We start from the raw sequence: 13933 nt of genomic DNA, 5'->3' as shown, positions 1-13933 counted from the left end.
TTTTATTTATTTATTTATTTATTTTTATTTATTTTTTCCAGATTTTTTCCCTTTTTCTCCGCATTTGGTAGCCAATTGTACCTCGTCTGATTCAATTGGAGGTAGTCGTATTAGATGTACCGCCCGTACCCCGTCCCTCGGCGGCCCGAATGAGAGCGACACGCCTTCTTCAAGCCGTCCCGTCTCGTGCCCGTTCCCTTGATTCCGAGGCGCCCGAGGTGCTTATTGTGCGGCGATCTAATAACCCTGCCAAGTCCAAACTTGGCTTTTGGCAGGACCGAGAATCGAACCCCGGTCCCCGGTGTGCAACTGCAGCAAACTGCAACCGCAAGTCTGAACGTTATCATTTTTTTTGACAAGTTAATGATTGGAATATAAAAATATTAAATACCGAATTGGATGATTCTTTGCAAAGTGTCTCACACTTGCATGTACATTTTACATTTTAGTCATTTGGCAGATGCTTTTAATCCAAAGCAATTTACAAGTGTCTAGGTTCTTGCACAGGTTAAAGCATCAAATCCATAACTAGTAAAATACACATGAAGGGCTGTTCTAAACAAAAATAGTCATTGTAAGTGGAGGAGGGCGGACTAAGGTATAGTTTGAAAAGTGTTTTTAAGTGTTTTGAAAAGCGTCGAAATAGGGGGAGGGATTCTGCTGTCCTGACAGTCCCACCACTGAGGAACCGGAACGGAAAACGGGCGTGAACGTGCAGCTCGACCAGCAGGTGCTCGTAGTGAGGGAACCACAAGGCGACCAGGGCTGGCAAACCGGAGTGGTCTTGCTGGAAATGAGCTGAGGGAATGTTTTAAAAAATGTTTTTGTTAAATGTAAGTACTATTGCATTTCGGAACATCTTACTTTTTTTCACCAATTATGGATGAAAGAAAGTAGCCTATTTTAACAATGGTTATACCATATGCATACAATGTTACTCTTGTTTTGTGTATGGGTTAATCGCATTACTTAGTGTGTGGTGTTACCATTGCTTATGATCCAACTGTGACTTGCCGGTTCGATCCCCCACCCGGGCTGTGTTGAAGTGTCCCTGAGCGAGACACCTAACCCCCAAATGCTCCTGACGAGCTGATCGGCACCTTGCATGGCAGCCAATCGCCGTCAGTGTGTGAGTGTGTATGAATGGGTGAATGAGAAGCATCAATTGTACAGCGCTTTGGATAAAGGCGCTATATAAATGCCAACCATTTAAGTTATATCCCCCTGTATGGGAGTCCCTACATGTATGTCATCAGGTGCATGAGTGGGGGTGAGCAAAGCCGTTTTGCTCAAACAGTAGAGGGAGGGAGTTCACTAAGATCGGTTTCCGGGGCACGGAGAGGGTGGTAGTGGAGTTAAATATGTACTTTCAATTTCATATACATCGTATACGGAGGCCCTGCACCACACTGCTCTTCTTCTGTGCTTGATTGATCTTGAGCCAACCAAGAGGTGGCATTTGCACTTTTTGAGAGTATTTCATAGGTTGCAATATACTAGACATGCTCAGTAAAGTGTAAAGTATTTGAATCCAAAACAATTACGTATATGTCCCAACAGGGGCAAAAATGAGACCATCAGTCATTTTCTCATGAAGAAACAAAGATGATCGAGAAAACAAAGTTATGCCGCTCAATTATGATGTGAATACCCTGACCAAGACAAAGCATCTCATGTCTGTTATGTTATATGTTAACATATTTTTAGTGTTCATTAATGACAACACACTTAGATTTTTCATAACTTTATTGAGGTAAAATAAAGGCTTTCTAGTTTTTAGAAAGCCTATCAATACAGCAGTGACCAGCTTGGCAGTTGAATTTCAGGTTACTTTATGTAAAAAATGAGTTTTTCCTGATGGCAGTGCCTTCTACAGGCATCAGGTTTATTTACCCAAATGTCACGCAGTAAGAAAAATAGACAGCTTATGTGATATACTAAGATACTAAGAAAATTGTGGTGTAGCCACAATAAGATCTGCATAGCCGTTGGGCCCTTGAGCAAGGCCCTTCACGCTGCATTGCTCCAGGGGAGGGTTGTCTCCTGCTTAGTCTAATCAACAGTATGTCGCTCTGGATAAGAGCGTCTGCCAAATGCCAATAATGTAATGCAATGTAATGGGAATTAAGGATAACACACGTGATTTGCATGTGCTCAGCCACACTCTGCCACAGCTCTCAGCTTCCCACCGGGCAGAAATGTTTGTTCATGAGGACGCAGATGTTGGCTCCACAGCCCCAGCACCTCTCTGCGCTGTGAGGGGATGGCGCCGCCTTCTTGCAGATCCGGCACGTTCCTTCGGATCCCTGACCGTTAACAGCCATTCTGCTCTGTGCATTCTGGGCGATCAGACCCCTCAGTTCGGCTAGGATGGTGGTGTTTGGCGCCAGGGCGATGTCGATCACCTCGATGCGACCGACGTCCCACACGCAGTCCTCTTCCAGGCCGCTGGGCACGGACTTCATGCCACAGTTCGGGGGCACCCAGGCGGTGTCGTAGCCCTGGGTGTGCCAAGATTTCTGCATGGGGTGGTTGTCTTGGTCGATGCGCTTGACTTTTCCCAGGTCCGCACGCAGCTTCAGAACAACCCGGTCGGTGACAGGACTTCTGAGAGGATAGCGCTCGGCTTTCTTCTGGTCGCGGCTGATGTACACGCCGGCACCCAGCATGCCGTCGGGAGACTGTCGGAATCCGTGCTGTATGATGTCACGGGCAGTCTGTACTTTAGTGCCGTGATACATGATGTAGAGCCTGCCCGATTTGGGCTGCTGTTGCGCCTGCAGGTGCTGGACGTCATCGTAAGTCACCTCCCAGCCGTAAAATTCGATGGACATTTCTGCTGACCTTTGGGTTGCCCGCTTTGCCTTTTCATTTTTTGGGGAGGAGAAAATGTGAAACCGTCAACACATAGTAAAATGTTATAAATCAGTACAGTAGGCATATAGAACGAGATTGATTTAAGACATAATGTACCTAATTTAGAAAAAAAACCCCAGCTGAATCAGTTTTAATAACTGCTTGTTTTTTTAATAACAGCTTGGCTGGGGCGACATGGCTCAGGCAGTAAGAGCAGTTGTCTGGCAGTCGGAGGGCTGCCGGCTCGATCCCCCGCCCGGGCTGTGTCGAAGTGTCCCTGAGCAAGACACCCAACCCCCAAATGCTCCTGACGAGCTGGTCGGGGCCTTGCATGGCAGCCGATCGCCGTCGGTGTGTGAGTGTGTGTATGAATGGGTGAATGGAGAAGCATCAATTGTACAGCGCTTTGGATAAAGGCGCTATATAAATGCCTGCCATTTACCATTTTGTTAATCAGGACAAGTTCTCGAGGCGTCATTCAACATAATGCACACTAGTGACACCTCCTGGAAAAATAATGTAGAGCTATAAAAAAATGATTTTAAATCACGTGCTTTCTTCGTTCAGACGGTACTTTCCTTCCTTCAGTGAAGAGCGGAAGGGAAGGCGGCGGTTTTGTTTGCTTGTGTTTCGGTAGTTCTTTAAAAACAGTCTTGGCAGCAGCAGCCTTCCAGTGGTCACTGAGGGAAGGAAAGTACCTTGGCTTCGACGTACTGGACACCTCGGTACATTTGTAGCGTCACAATTTACAAATCAAAGTTAACCTAGGCGGCCCTTGAACACAGCCTTGAATATGTTATCGAAGTGCCTATAACTTCAGAAGCGCAAACAAAGAGAGTGAAATGAGCTTATTTAAACCACACTGAATGCAGTATCGTTTAAAACAACACGCATGTTAAAACTGTAAATTGTAAGCTAGCAGAATACAACTACAAAAAACACGTTTGCCTAGGTGTAGCCTATTTACAATCTAGTTCTATAAGGATGAGGATATCAGTTTAATTTTTATTTGAGTCATTTTAAGTTTCCCTAACCTCGCACTTCGGCTAAACTGAAATAAAATTTAAAAAGCAACTTATATTTGTCGTTTGTTTGTTTCGTGTTGTGCATCAAACTCCACAATTCTTTATAAAGTACACCTACCTTGTTTGTGGCGAGCTGTTCGTTCCCTGTGAATGTGAGGAAAAACTTTCACTTTCATTTTTTAGACGTCGGAAGCAGGCTAGCTAGCTACAGCGAAGTAGGCGGGAAGCATTTGAATTTTAATGTAGTTCGCAAAACGACAAATATTTTTCTATTATTCTATTCTATTCGATTTTTCTATTATTGTCGTTAACTGAACAGCACAATGAGTTTTACAACGTATTGATTGTTGCTGACTGTGTCAACAGAAACCTGATCTTAGAATGTGTAATCAACAGAACATAATTGAGCGAACTCAAAGGTAGGCTATTGTAAAGCATTTTTGGATTGGAGAAGCAAACATTTGAATGAATGAATAGATATTGTGTTTGTGCCTACATTGTATGTCATACAGTCTCAATTTGGGTTTTCTCTTTTTGTGTGTTTTCGACAATGGTGCAGAACGACTTTATGGGGAAATAATAGCAAAAAAACGGAAAGAATGAAACGAGTGGACAATTACTAGTGCCTCATTTGTTATAACTATAAGTTAAAGGTCCGCCTCGTTCCAAATACAGTCGTTTTATTGGCTACTTCGAACGCCTTTCAAATTGTGTGTCGCAAATCCCTTCCGTTGTGGAAACTGGCATGGAGGACATGTAGGCTACATTAAATTGATTTTTTTAAATGTATTAATATATATTCTCTAATTAGTCGACTTGAATATTAGAATAAAAACGGCCAAATATGGAAGTACATAAGCCATATATAGAGTTAAACTCTACATTTAAATATTTAGCTGCTGCACTGGTGTTTCTCTCACGTTCTTCGTAATCGACACACCCATTTAAATAAATAAATAAAAAATAAGTGAATGAATTCGTTTAATGAATTAGTAGGTGCACTCTGATGTTACCTCGAGGGGGAATTACGATATGCTTTCATGAATCACCCGTTCAGCATGTGAATCATTTTCCATTAATCGGCGGCAATGTACTGCAATGTACATGTTGCTCTGGTGTTGGTTTAATGACAGCGACTAAGTTGGTTAAATCTCATGGGAAGGAAAGTGAGTGCAGGCGTCCCACTCATTGATCGTGAACAAATTAGATGGCTAAGGTTTGCTAGCTAAGTAAGCTGGCATGCTACTGGCTACTGGTCATCTAGCTAGCTATGCAAATTTCGACGAAACCCGATCACTCTTGTTGCAAATCGCGTGAACGCATAGCTGAATCTACAGGATAGTAGGTAATGCAATTATACACTTAGCTAGAGCTAATGGAGTGTGTGTGTGTGTGTGTGTTGTCAAGGACATCTCGTCAAATATGCAGCACAGTTATTGCTGGCTTGCTACGGACTAACGTCATGTAGTGACTGCTACAGTGCTGCATCGTGACTTATTTGCAAATATTGGTGAGGTGTCGAGGTTTGCCAGCTTGTCATTCTTTTCAGTGCTAACGTCGTGTAGCTACATTTTCCCTCAGTCGTTCAATGTTGTGTTTTATTTGTTTTTACTAAATAAAGCTTAGTTACTTGTTAACTACATTGTTTGCATATGTTAGATAAATTGCTTTCAAATTGTGGAGGGAAGTAACGTTAGTAACGAGGTAGGCTAAAGTTGAACCTTCTTTGATTTGATTTGCGGACGGAGCTAGGTCGCCGTAGCCAGGTGGCTGGCTTGTGCTTTCTCAATTCTATTTTGCTCACTTGCTGCACTGCGTTACCAGGCATCGCAACAATGACAACCCGGCGGAAAGTGCTCCTTGTCGGCGAGGGTAACTTCTCCTACTCAGCCGCCCTGTGCCAGGCTGGCGGGGACTGTGTGAGCGTGACGGCCACCTGCCTGCAGTCTGAAGAGGTTGCAAGGCAGCAGGACGGCGCGGAAGAGAATTTACGGCTTCTCAAAGATTGCGGTGAGACGTATGCTCACAATCGGTGTCCTCATAATTAAGCCTTATTTGCGTTACCCTGATTACAACAACATCGGTTAAATGTTTTTGTAAACGTCCATGTACCAGCGGTTTATCTGTAACTTACTTTCTTCCTAAATGTGGGATTTTCGGTGTGGATTAGATGGTCTTCTTAAGTTAGCAAATGACTGAGCTAATGTGGGGGGTTCTATCAAAATGACTCCATTCACCACATTCATACAGGAGCTGAGGTGTACTTCAAGGTGGACTGCACACGTTTGACGGAGTGCGAGGCGCTGGCCCAACGGCTGTACGACTCCATCATCTTTAATTTCCCTCACTGTGGTCGCAAGAGTGGGGTGAAGAAAAATCGCAGCCTGTTGGCGAAGTTCTTTCACAGGTGACAGCGGTTGTTCCTGTGCTGAATCAATAGCTATTTAGACCAGTCAGTGTAGCATTGGAACTGCCTATTAGATTTCAGACTACTGCTGTTGTTTTGACATTTTGTTTTTACAATGTTTGTGTGGATTGAAAGTCTGAAGATAACATTTAATTTACATAGAAACTAAATAGCAGATTGAAACATGCATGATAATTGTGCGGCTGGGTCCCCACAGAAGGCTGTGAAGATTAAAATGTGTTTTTGCTACCATGTCCAGCTGTGTGAAAATACTGGCACAGTGCGGCGAGGTACACGTGGCGCTGTGTAATGGGCAAGGGGGCACACCATTGGACAAGCCCGTGAGGGAGTGGCATAATAGCTGGCAGGCTGTTGCCATGGCAGCTGAGGCGGGGCTTATCCTGAGTGACATCTGCCCCTTTGACCGGGACAAATACCAGAGCTACAAGTGTACAGGTTACAGGTAAGGCTCGTCGAATCCTGTTCTGCAGCTTGCTCATGTTGCATTGGCCCTTTTGACGTTAGAGTATCACATAGGCTTGGTTCTCCTACCTGATTGTATTCCGCATCCACCCTTTCATACTACTCACAAATGAAATGTTTCATAGTAAGGTGTTATATCTAATCCCTGTCTTCACAATGGGTTGCCATGTAACTTTGACTGGTGTTTGGCATCGTTCTTAAACGGGTTCCCTTTTAATCAGATATGGCACAATGGTCTGTGTACAATTGCTGCAGTAGGTAGGATGCTTATGCAGTCTACTTGCGAAAATGGGTCAAAGTGTTAGTTTAAAAAAAATATTGTTGCATCTATTTTTAATTGCAGGGTAAAACGTTCCGTTTCACAAAAGGGTTGAGATGCAATAATAAACAAACATTGTGCAATGACGAATCGCTGAAATTGCCTGCTTTTGTAAGAGGGTAAGAGGAAAAGAACTGCATTAACCTCAGATGCTCAAGGAGCAAAGGATTGCATTTCAATACTTGGATGTAGGATTGTTCTCGTGATCTGAATGGAGAACCAAGCTGCATCTGATGCAGTATTACATGCTGCTGTACTTTCAGTTTGTTTACACTAGTGTGCATATGATGTGATCATTAACTGCTTCTTCCTGAATTTGCATTTATGGCCATTGGAGGAGTCATGGAATTGTACCTTTGCCCTCCAGTTTTTGAAAGGAGATGAGAAACCTGTATTTGGTGAAACCAGGATTGCCATCTGTTTGTCTTCCAGGGCTATGTGTGACTGAATGAGTAGTGTATAATGAATATCAAGTGCATGAGTAAAGCTCCAGATGGAAAACCACCACTACAGACAGGGCGCTATGTAGCTGTGCGTCTTGGCCAGTTATTGCCTGAAGAACACCAGATTGGTTGAAATGCATCACGGCATTTTACTCTCGCAAGCAGCTTTGATTATTTTCCCACTGGTCCTCTGTGTGGAGCGTGACTTGTGCACTATGTCATATCTAGGACCTAGTAACAATAAACAGACAGTTATTGTTTCACCAAATACAGGTTTGTCTTTTTTCTTCTTCTGTGTTTTGTGCTGGATGTCATGCAGCCTGCACCAGTCCTGGAGGGCTGTAGTGTCTGCTGGTTTTTGGGGTGTTCTGGGTTCATTCAAGTCATTGATTGGTTAAAGTATCCACACATCTTGTTCTCAAGGCCCTAATTGGCAGCTGATTGAAAGGAAACCACAAAAACCCGCAGACACTGCGGCCCCCTGGGGATTCAGTTTGACACCCCCTGGGGATTCAGTTTGACACCCCTGGTTTACAGGGTCAGAGAGGTCAGCCTTTTACGCTGTGGTGTTGTCATTTCTCAGGAGCCAGGACAAAGGCTTTCATGTGGAAGGTGCGCTCACTCACACGTTTACACGCAGCCTGCCATACACCGCACTGCAGAGAGTCAAAATGGAGGCCCTGCTGGAACGGGAGACTGTGCTCTTTGAGATTCCAGAAGAGTTGAGCGAATATGTGAACAGGTACTGCTGCGTCATCTAGTCACAGCCACAGCTAAAGTCTGTTGCACGGGTTCCATGTCATACGATATTGCCTCTGGTACTACTTGAAACAAAAAAATTAAATGGCAGTTAACATTTTGGGCAAGTTTGGGTTTGCTGAGTGGCTTATGCTGCTTATTACAGCCAGCGTGACACTGTGTGTGGATTTGCACCGTGATGTGGTATTGAATCCAGGTGAATGTTAGTGGTGCCAATAGTGTTGAGCAGCCCTGCAGCGTGGCATAAAATTGGCCATAAGACTCCCAAGTCTGAAATTACTTTCCTCAATTCTCACCGTAAATCTGTCGTTATCCAATAACACAAATCAGCGTTTTCTGTCAGGATGACCTTCCAAAATCCATGCAGGTGTACTGCTCAATTACGTTATGTAACTTCAGGCTGTTGTTCACGTTCACCTTGCGGTATCCGTCCTGTTCAGGGATTTCCTGCGTCCGGAGTCGCGGCACCCGGTCCGGATGGTTCTGGAGCAGCTGCTGAGGGGGCTGGAGTCCGACGGGCCGGTGCGAACGCTGGACACGGAGAGGCCCGAGCTCTTCCGAAACTCCCCGGAGAGGCTGCGGGCCTGCGCCCCCGAGGCGGCCCCCTCCGAGGTGTACTGGATCCGCTCTGCGGAGACCCGCGCGCCGGGCCAGGACGACGGCGGGCCCAACGGCGGGCAGGACGGGGCCGCTCGGGGCTACGGGCTCCGGCCGTCCCTGCTGATGCACGTCCAGGAGGTGGTGCAGCACGAGGACTTCCGCCCCGGGGTGCTGCACGCGTCCAGCGGCCTGGTGTTCCGCCGCGCCCCCGTCTCCCGGAGCGGGGTCAGCGGCGCCCCAGCCCTCCACCAGCTCCTTCTGGTGGGGGCCTTCCCCGCGGAGTCCCGGCCCCTCCTACGGCTCCGGCGCCGCCTGGAGACCCTCCTGTCCCCGCACGGCTTCTCTTTTAAGGAGGAGGAGGAGGAGGGGGGGGGAGAAGGAGCAGTGAATCAGGTGTGGGTGCATTTGAAGGGCCCCTCCAGGGTGGGTCGCCTGGCGGCGCTGCCCCCGGCGGGCGAGAGCCCTGAGAGCATGCAGCTGTGCGTGGTCACGCTCGGCCTGGACCCGCTGGCCCTGCAGCTCTTCTCCGTGCCCGACTGGCGCCTGCTGTGGAGCCCCGACCCGCGCTTCCTGGAGCACTTCCTCCCCGAGTCGCCCGGGCCCTTCCGCCACTTCTCCGTGTACCCGCCGGCGTACATGCACGACGTCAGCTTCTGGGTGGAGCCCGACAGCTTCGACGAGCTGGACTTCCACGCCCTGGTGCGGCGGGCGTCGGCGGGCGCCGTCAGGGAGGTGACGCTAGCGGACCGCTTCCGCCACCCCCACATGGGGCACGCCAGCCTCTGCTACCGTCTGACCTACCAGTCCTCAGACCGCGCCCTCTCGCGCAGCCACGCTCTCGGCATGCAGCTGAAGCTACGCCAGCTCCTGCCGCTGCACCTTCAGGTCACCCTGAGGTAGAGACGCCGGAGAGTGAGGCGTAGATGAATTTCACATGCTCTTGCCTCGGTTCGGGGTGTCTGCGGACGGTAAAAAAAACGGATGGAAAGGGGTAAAGCCAAACTCTGCATCCTTGTCACGTGTGCGTTGGGGTACAGTTCGCGGGCGGCCAAAATGGGCGGAAACGAGCTTCTTTTTCATACAGGAGCTGAGGTAAGCCTGTCTACCTCAAGGGAACAGCTGATGCTGCGGCGGCTCATGCAGTTGTGAGACAGAACGTTAAGAACGTTCAACTTACACCAGAGCGGTTCTGCAGAACCGCTGTACCTCTGGGTGTCTCTGCCACATGCCTCCGGATTATGGCATAAACCCCAGTTCAGGAACTCTTCACGTTACTCATACGATGGCCTGAAGGGACTTGTACAATGATTGAAATCATAATAATATAGGGGGGAAACAAACAAAACAGTGCATTTATTTATTTGATACAAAAGTGGGGTAAATGAGTTATGCTTCGATTTCAAAGTGGGCTTGGAACATTGTACGGACATTGATTTTGTCTAGAAGTAGAGAAGTATGGCCATGGTTTTGAAAACCTATAGGCCTTTTTTAAAGACAGTAGGGATAGGGGTACTGCCTACTATTTTATGTGGTATTGTGTTTTTATTAATATACATTATTAATTTATTTGGCTGTATTTGGCAATCTAATATTGGGGCTATAGGTCAGTGCAATTGGTCTGCCTATGGCCTAGTGGCTAAGGTGCTTGATGATCAGTGCAGCTGTTGAGCCGTTGAGCAAGGCCCTTAACCCCACATTGCTCCAGGGGGGATTGGTCAGAGTAAGTCGCTAAATAACTAGTGTAATGCAATGGGCTGCCCAACCCTATTCCAGGAGATCTACCGTCTTGTAAGTTTTCACTCCAACCCTGATAAAACGCACCCCATTCTGCAGCTACAGATCTGTCAGGTATGTCAAATTAAGTTTGAAATGAAAAAAATACCTGATGGCAGAGGGGGATTGGGCAGCCCTAATTGATATAATTGTTTTTTGGAATCAAAATGCTTGTGCTTTTTGTGCATCGTGCTGCTACTTTCCAGTTTAAATGCAACCCACCTGCTCATGGAAAAGAAATGCAGAAAACAAATTGTGTTGCTGTATTCTGTTATGTGAAGACTTTTTCCAGAAATGTGTACAATTGTTGTGACTAGTTTGTCTGAGAGGTTGCGTATACTTGTGCATGATTTGAGGTACGTATAGGCACGTTTACCTTTTTTTGCCCTAACTAATGTGTATGATGATGTGTTTATGTTGCTGTGAATGCTGAGGCGCATAGGATGATAATAAGCCATAATGCAGTGTAGACGGTTGTCTACTTCACCTCACTCTTTATAAAGGTTTACATGCACTGGCATCATTTAACTGGTGTTGCTGACTGAAATTACCTGTTAGTAGGGAGACCTCAGCACTTGCCTGTATGTATCGATATTCTCTATTAAATTGACCTTTACTGTGTAGAGCAGCTCTGTCTTTATCCAAATTATCCTGGAGTAATCAGATTTATGACTGACTGCTTTAGGGACACACAATATATCGGCAACTATATCCGTATCCGAAGTTGTTGGTTAAAGTTACATTATCCGTATAGTTCAGATGTAGAGACATTGGCAAGTGATAACTCTTCTCTATTTGAAAGTCTACTGCATCATCCTTGCACAAGGCCAAGACTGTAAACAACATAAAGCTACAACATGATTCAAATGCTATATATTTTGTTAAAAGTAGCGATACTAGTTTCATATTAATTATACTACATTAAACTTATTAAATACTAGCAAACTGTGGCTTAACACAAACATAAGCACAGCTTTGCTTTCATAAGGACACTGCATGCACAATTAAAAATCAACGCTGCAGAGACATTTAGAAGAACTTAGGCTATTTAATGGCATAAATGTTTATCAAAGTTGACCAGCAGCGAATAAAACATTAATTTAACATTAACGAATAGCATGACATCTTAGGCCCTATAGACCTACAACCTTCAAATACCCATTCATAACACAATTGTAAATTTCTCTTCTGAATGTTAATTTTCAATTCATCTGAATAAAATGTAGGTAATTTTAAATATGCCTTTACAACTATAAACTTATTTACAAATAGCCTAACATATGAAAATTGAATCGATTTGATTCAAGTAAAAAAGTTTTTTAAAAAAAGTAAAGTAAAAAAAAAAAAAAAAACAGGAACATTTTTACAATTGATTAATAGAGGACTACGCTACTACTGGGCCACAATCTGTAATGAATTTAAAAAACTTGTTATATCAGTACCAGTCTCTCAGTCAACCCACTACTCCCCATTCTCTGTGGTGCTTTGTGTGGTCTTGCGATTTAGCAATTCAGCTTCAAACAGACACACGAGGAGAAGGTGTCAATTTGTGTAATGGCAGACAGCCCACTCTCTCCTCTTATCCTGATCAGTACAATGCGACTTCAGTCAGTATAATGACTTGGGTGGGCGGTGGGGGGGTTCACCTGTCTTTACTTTTGATCATTAAAATTTTGTTGTTCGTTTCGTTATCTTTTACTGAAATTGTTTTAATATAGCGCACTCGTGAACATGAGGCTGACAGGGAAATAATGATGCCTATCGCTAGCTATCAGCCAGAATTGCAGTTTTCAGATCTGTGAAGCATGTTTTCCCTGGATTAGCTGAATAGGCCAGACTGGTCCACACTAGAGAAAGAAAAAAGGACATTGTGAGCCAGATAATTGTGTGACTCAGTCTTTCAGGAAGTTGCAAATTAAGAATCTCTGGGCTCATTCCAATCCCTTATCCTTCTCCTCTTTTTCCTTTTCTTTTCTCTTTTTCTTGCCCCTAGCTCCACCCATCAGGATAGGGGAGGAAAAGATGAAAGAAATGGAAATAAACGTGAAATTAGGCAAATGGAGTGTCCGTGCTCCGTCAAACGTCAGTTCGAAGCTGCATCAGTGACATGCGTGGCAGATGGGGAGAGGTGGACCCACAGTCGATCATTTATACATCAGACTTTCTGAAATAATACTTCAGCAAAAGATGCGCTGCGGTTTTCTTGCTTAAAGGAAAGATTGGGAGCCCCTCAAATCTCCTAGAAGGAACATTTAAGGAGTTGGAATGCCCTTAAAGATGGCGGAGCTCAGTAAATTTCCAGGTCAGCAGCAAGGAAAGGAGGAAAATTGGAATGAGCCCTCTGTCTTGTTCTCCATTTTAATAGTAGCCTATCTACTTGATGAAACTGATGAAGCTCGCCTTAAACAGGCCAAGGCTACTTATATGATTATAAATATTCTCATTAATAGAATTCAGATTTTCCAAAAAAGGAATTACCTGAGTAACTGAGCACTACAGCATTACACATTAAATTGATGATTAAAGATGTTTTCTCAAAAAGATGATGTGTTTTGTTTTAAGTACACTGATTACACTGATAATTTATTTATTGTGGAAAATGACATGCTATGACTTGCTACGTGGATTATAAAGGAGTTGAAGGTGCTATACACACAGTTCCCAAATAAATCCTCACAATCCGTTTGAGGAAAATGTGCATTTAAACCACAGATTTAAACCAGTTGGTTGGGGCCTCCGTGAAGTTGTGACATCACAACGATACGCTCATACGCTTCAACACTGCCCACCTTGTAGCCCATCCAAATGTTCAGCATGGACGGTGTTTAGTTCGTTGGAGCTAACCAGCCAATCAGAACACAGGCTTATTGATATAATTTAGCCTTAAAGACTGTCACTAAAACCGCCTGTTCTTGGTAAAGCTCATGAGAGGCACAGGAGAATGTGGAGAGATTGTTTTGGTACTTAAAACCACACAAACGTCTTATGATTATGAGGACCTAAAATAAAACACTGAAAAGATGTACAATATGGGACCTTGCACTTTATAGACTGAGCGTATATAAAGTGCATGTTAAATAAAATGTAGGCCTTCAAGAACATAGAAAAGGTCAAGGAGGTTCATATTAGAAAATGTTATGCTGTAAACCTTGGCTAAATTCCCACGGATATTGCATTTTCTTAGACCTATTTCTTTTTAATTTCGCCCCTAACATCAATCTGTTGAATGAATGATGGTGCAAACAAGTTATCATTTTCATTTATATTT

General features: G+C 44.7%; 2 protein-coding genes across 6 annotated transcripts; one reads left to right on the top strand and one right to left on the bottom strand.

Moving 5' to 3' along the window:
• Positions 1 to 1772: 1772 nt before the first annotated feature.
• Positions 1773 to 4122, bottom strand: gig2p (grass carp reovirus (GCRV)-induced gene 2p). Its single transcript, XM_061248399.1, has 2 exons — positions 4000 to 4122; positions 1773 to 2864 (listed from the first exon to the last, which is right to left on the bottom strand). The coding sequence occupies exon 2, from the start codon at positions 2832 to 2834 to the stop codon at positions 2178 to 2180; it is 657 nt and encodes a 218-aa protein (XP_061104383.1). The 5' UTR covers positions 2835 to 2864; positions 4000 to 4122; the 3' UTR covers positions 1773 to 2177.
• On the top strand, positions 4077 to 10233 carry fdxacb1 (ferredoxin-fold anticodon binding domain containing 1). Of its 5 annotated transcripts, none has more exons than XM_061248396.1 (6): positions 4077 to 4300; positions 5706 to 5891; positions 6132 to 6288; positions 6548 to 6751; positions 8117 to 8275; positions 8733 to 10233. In XM_061248396.1, the coding sequence occupies exons 2-6, from the start codon at positions 5717 to 5719 to the stop codon at positions 9790 to 9792; spliced, it is 1755 nt and encodes a 584-aa protein (XP_061104380.1). In that variant the 5' UTR covers positions 4077 to 4300; positions 5706 to 5716; the 3' UTR covers positions 9793 to 10233. The 5 variants fall into 5 exon arrangements, with proteins under 5 accessions (XP_061104380.1, XP_061104378.1, XP_061104379.1 ...); XM_061248394.1 differs by lacking the exon at positions 4077 to 4300 and adding an exon at positions 5074 to 5226; XM_061248395.1 differs by lacking the exon at positions 4077 to 4300 and adding an exon at positions 5269 to 5404.
• Positions 10234 to 13933: the final 3700 nt, after the last annotated feature.

This window comes from Conger conger, chromosome 7 (assembly GCF_963514075.1).
Source record: "Conger conger chromosome 7, fConCon1.1, whole genome shotgun sequence".
NCBI classification, from domain to species: Eukaryota; Metazoa; Chordata; class Actinopteri; order Anguilliformes; family Congridae; genus Conger; species Conger conger.
Note: the sequence above shows the minus strand (reverse complement) of the source record. Positions and strands in the feature narration are given on the sequence as shown.

Bases quoted from the DNA above. Each gene is read 5' to 3' on its own strand.
- gig2p (XM_061248399.1), bottom strand. From the start codon at position 2,834: ATGTCCATCGAATTTTACGGCTGGGAGGTGACTTACGATGACGTCCAG.
- fdxacb1 (XM_061248396.1), top strand. From the start codon at position 5,717: ATGACAACCCGGCGGAAAGTGCTCCTTGTCGGCGAGGGTAACTTCTCC. The intron at 5,892-6,131 runs GTGAGACGTATG...ACATTCATACAG, and splicing joins ACGGCTTCTCAAAGATTGCG to GAGCTGAGGTGTACTTCAAG. The intron at 6,289-6,547 runs GTGACAGCGGTT...TACCATGTCCAG, and splicing joins TTGGCGAAGTTCTTTCACAG to CTGTGTGAAAATACTGGCAC.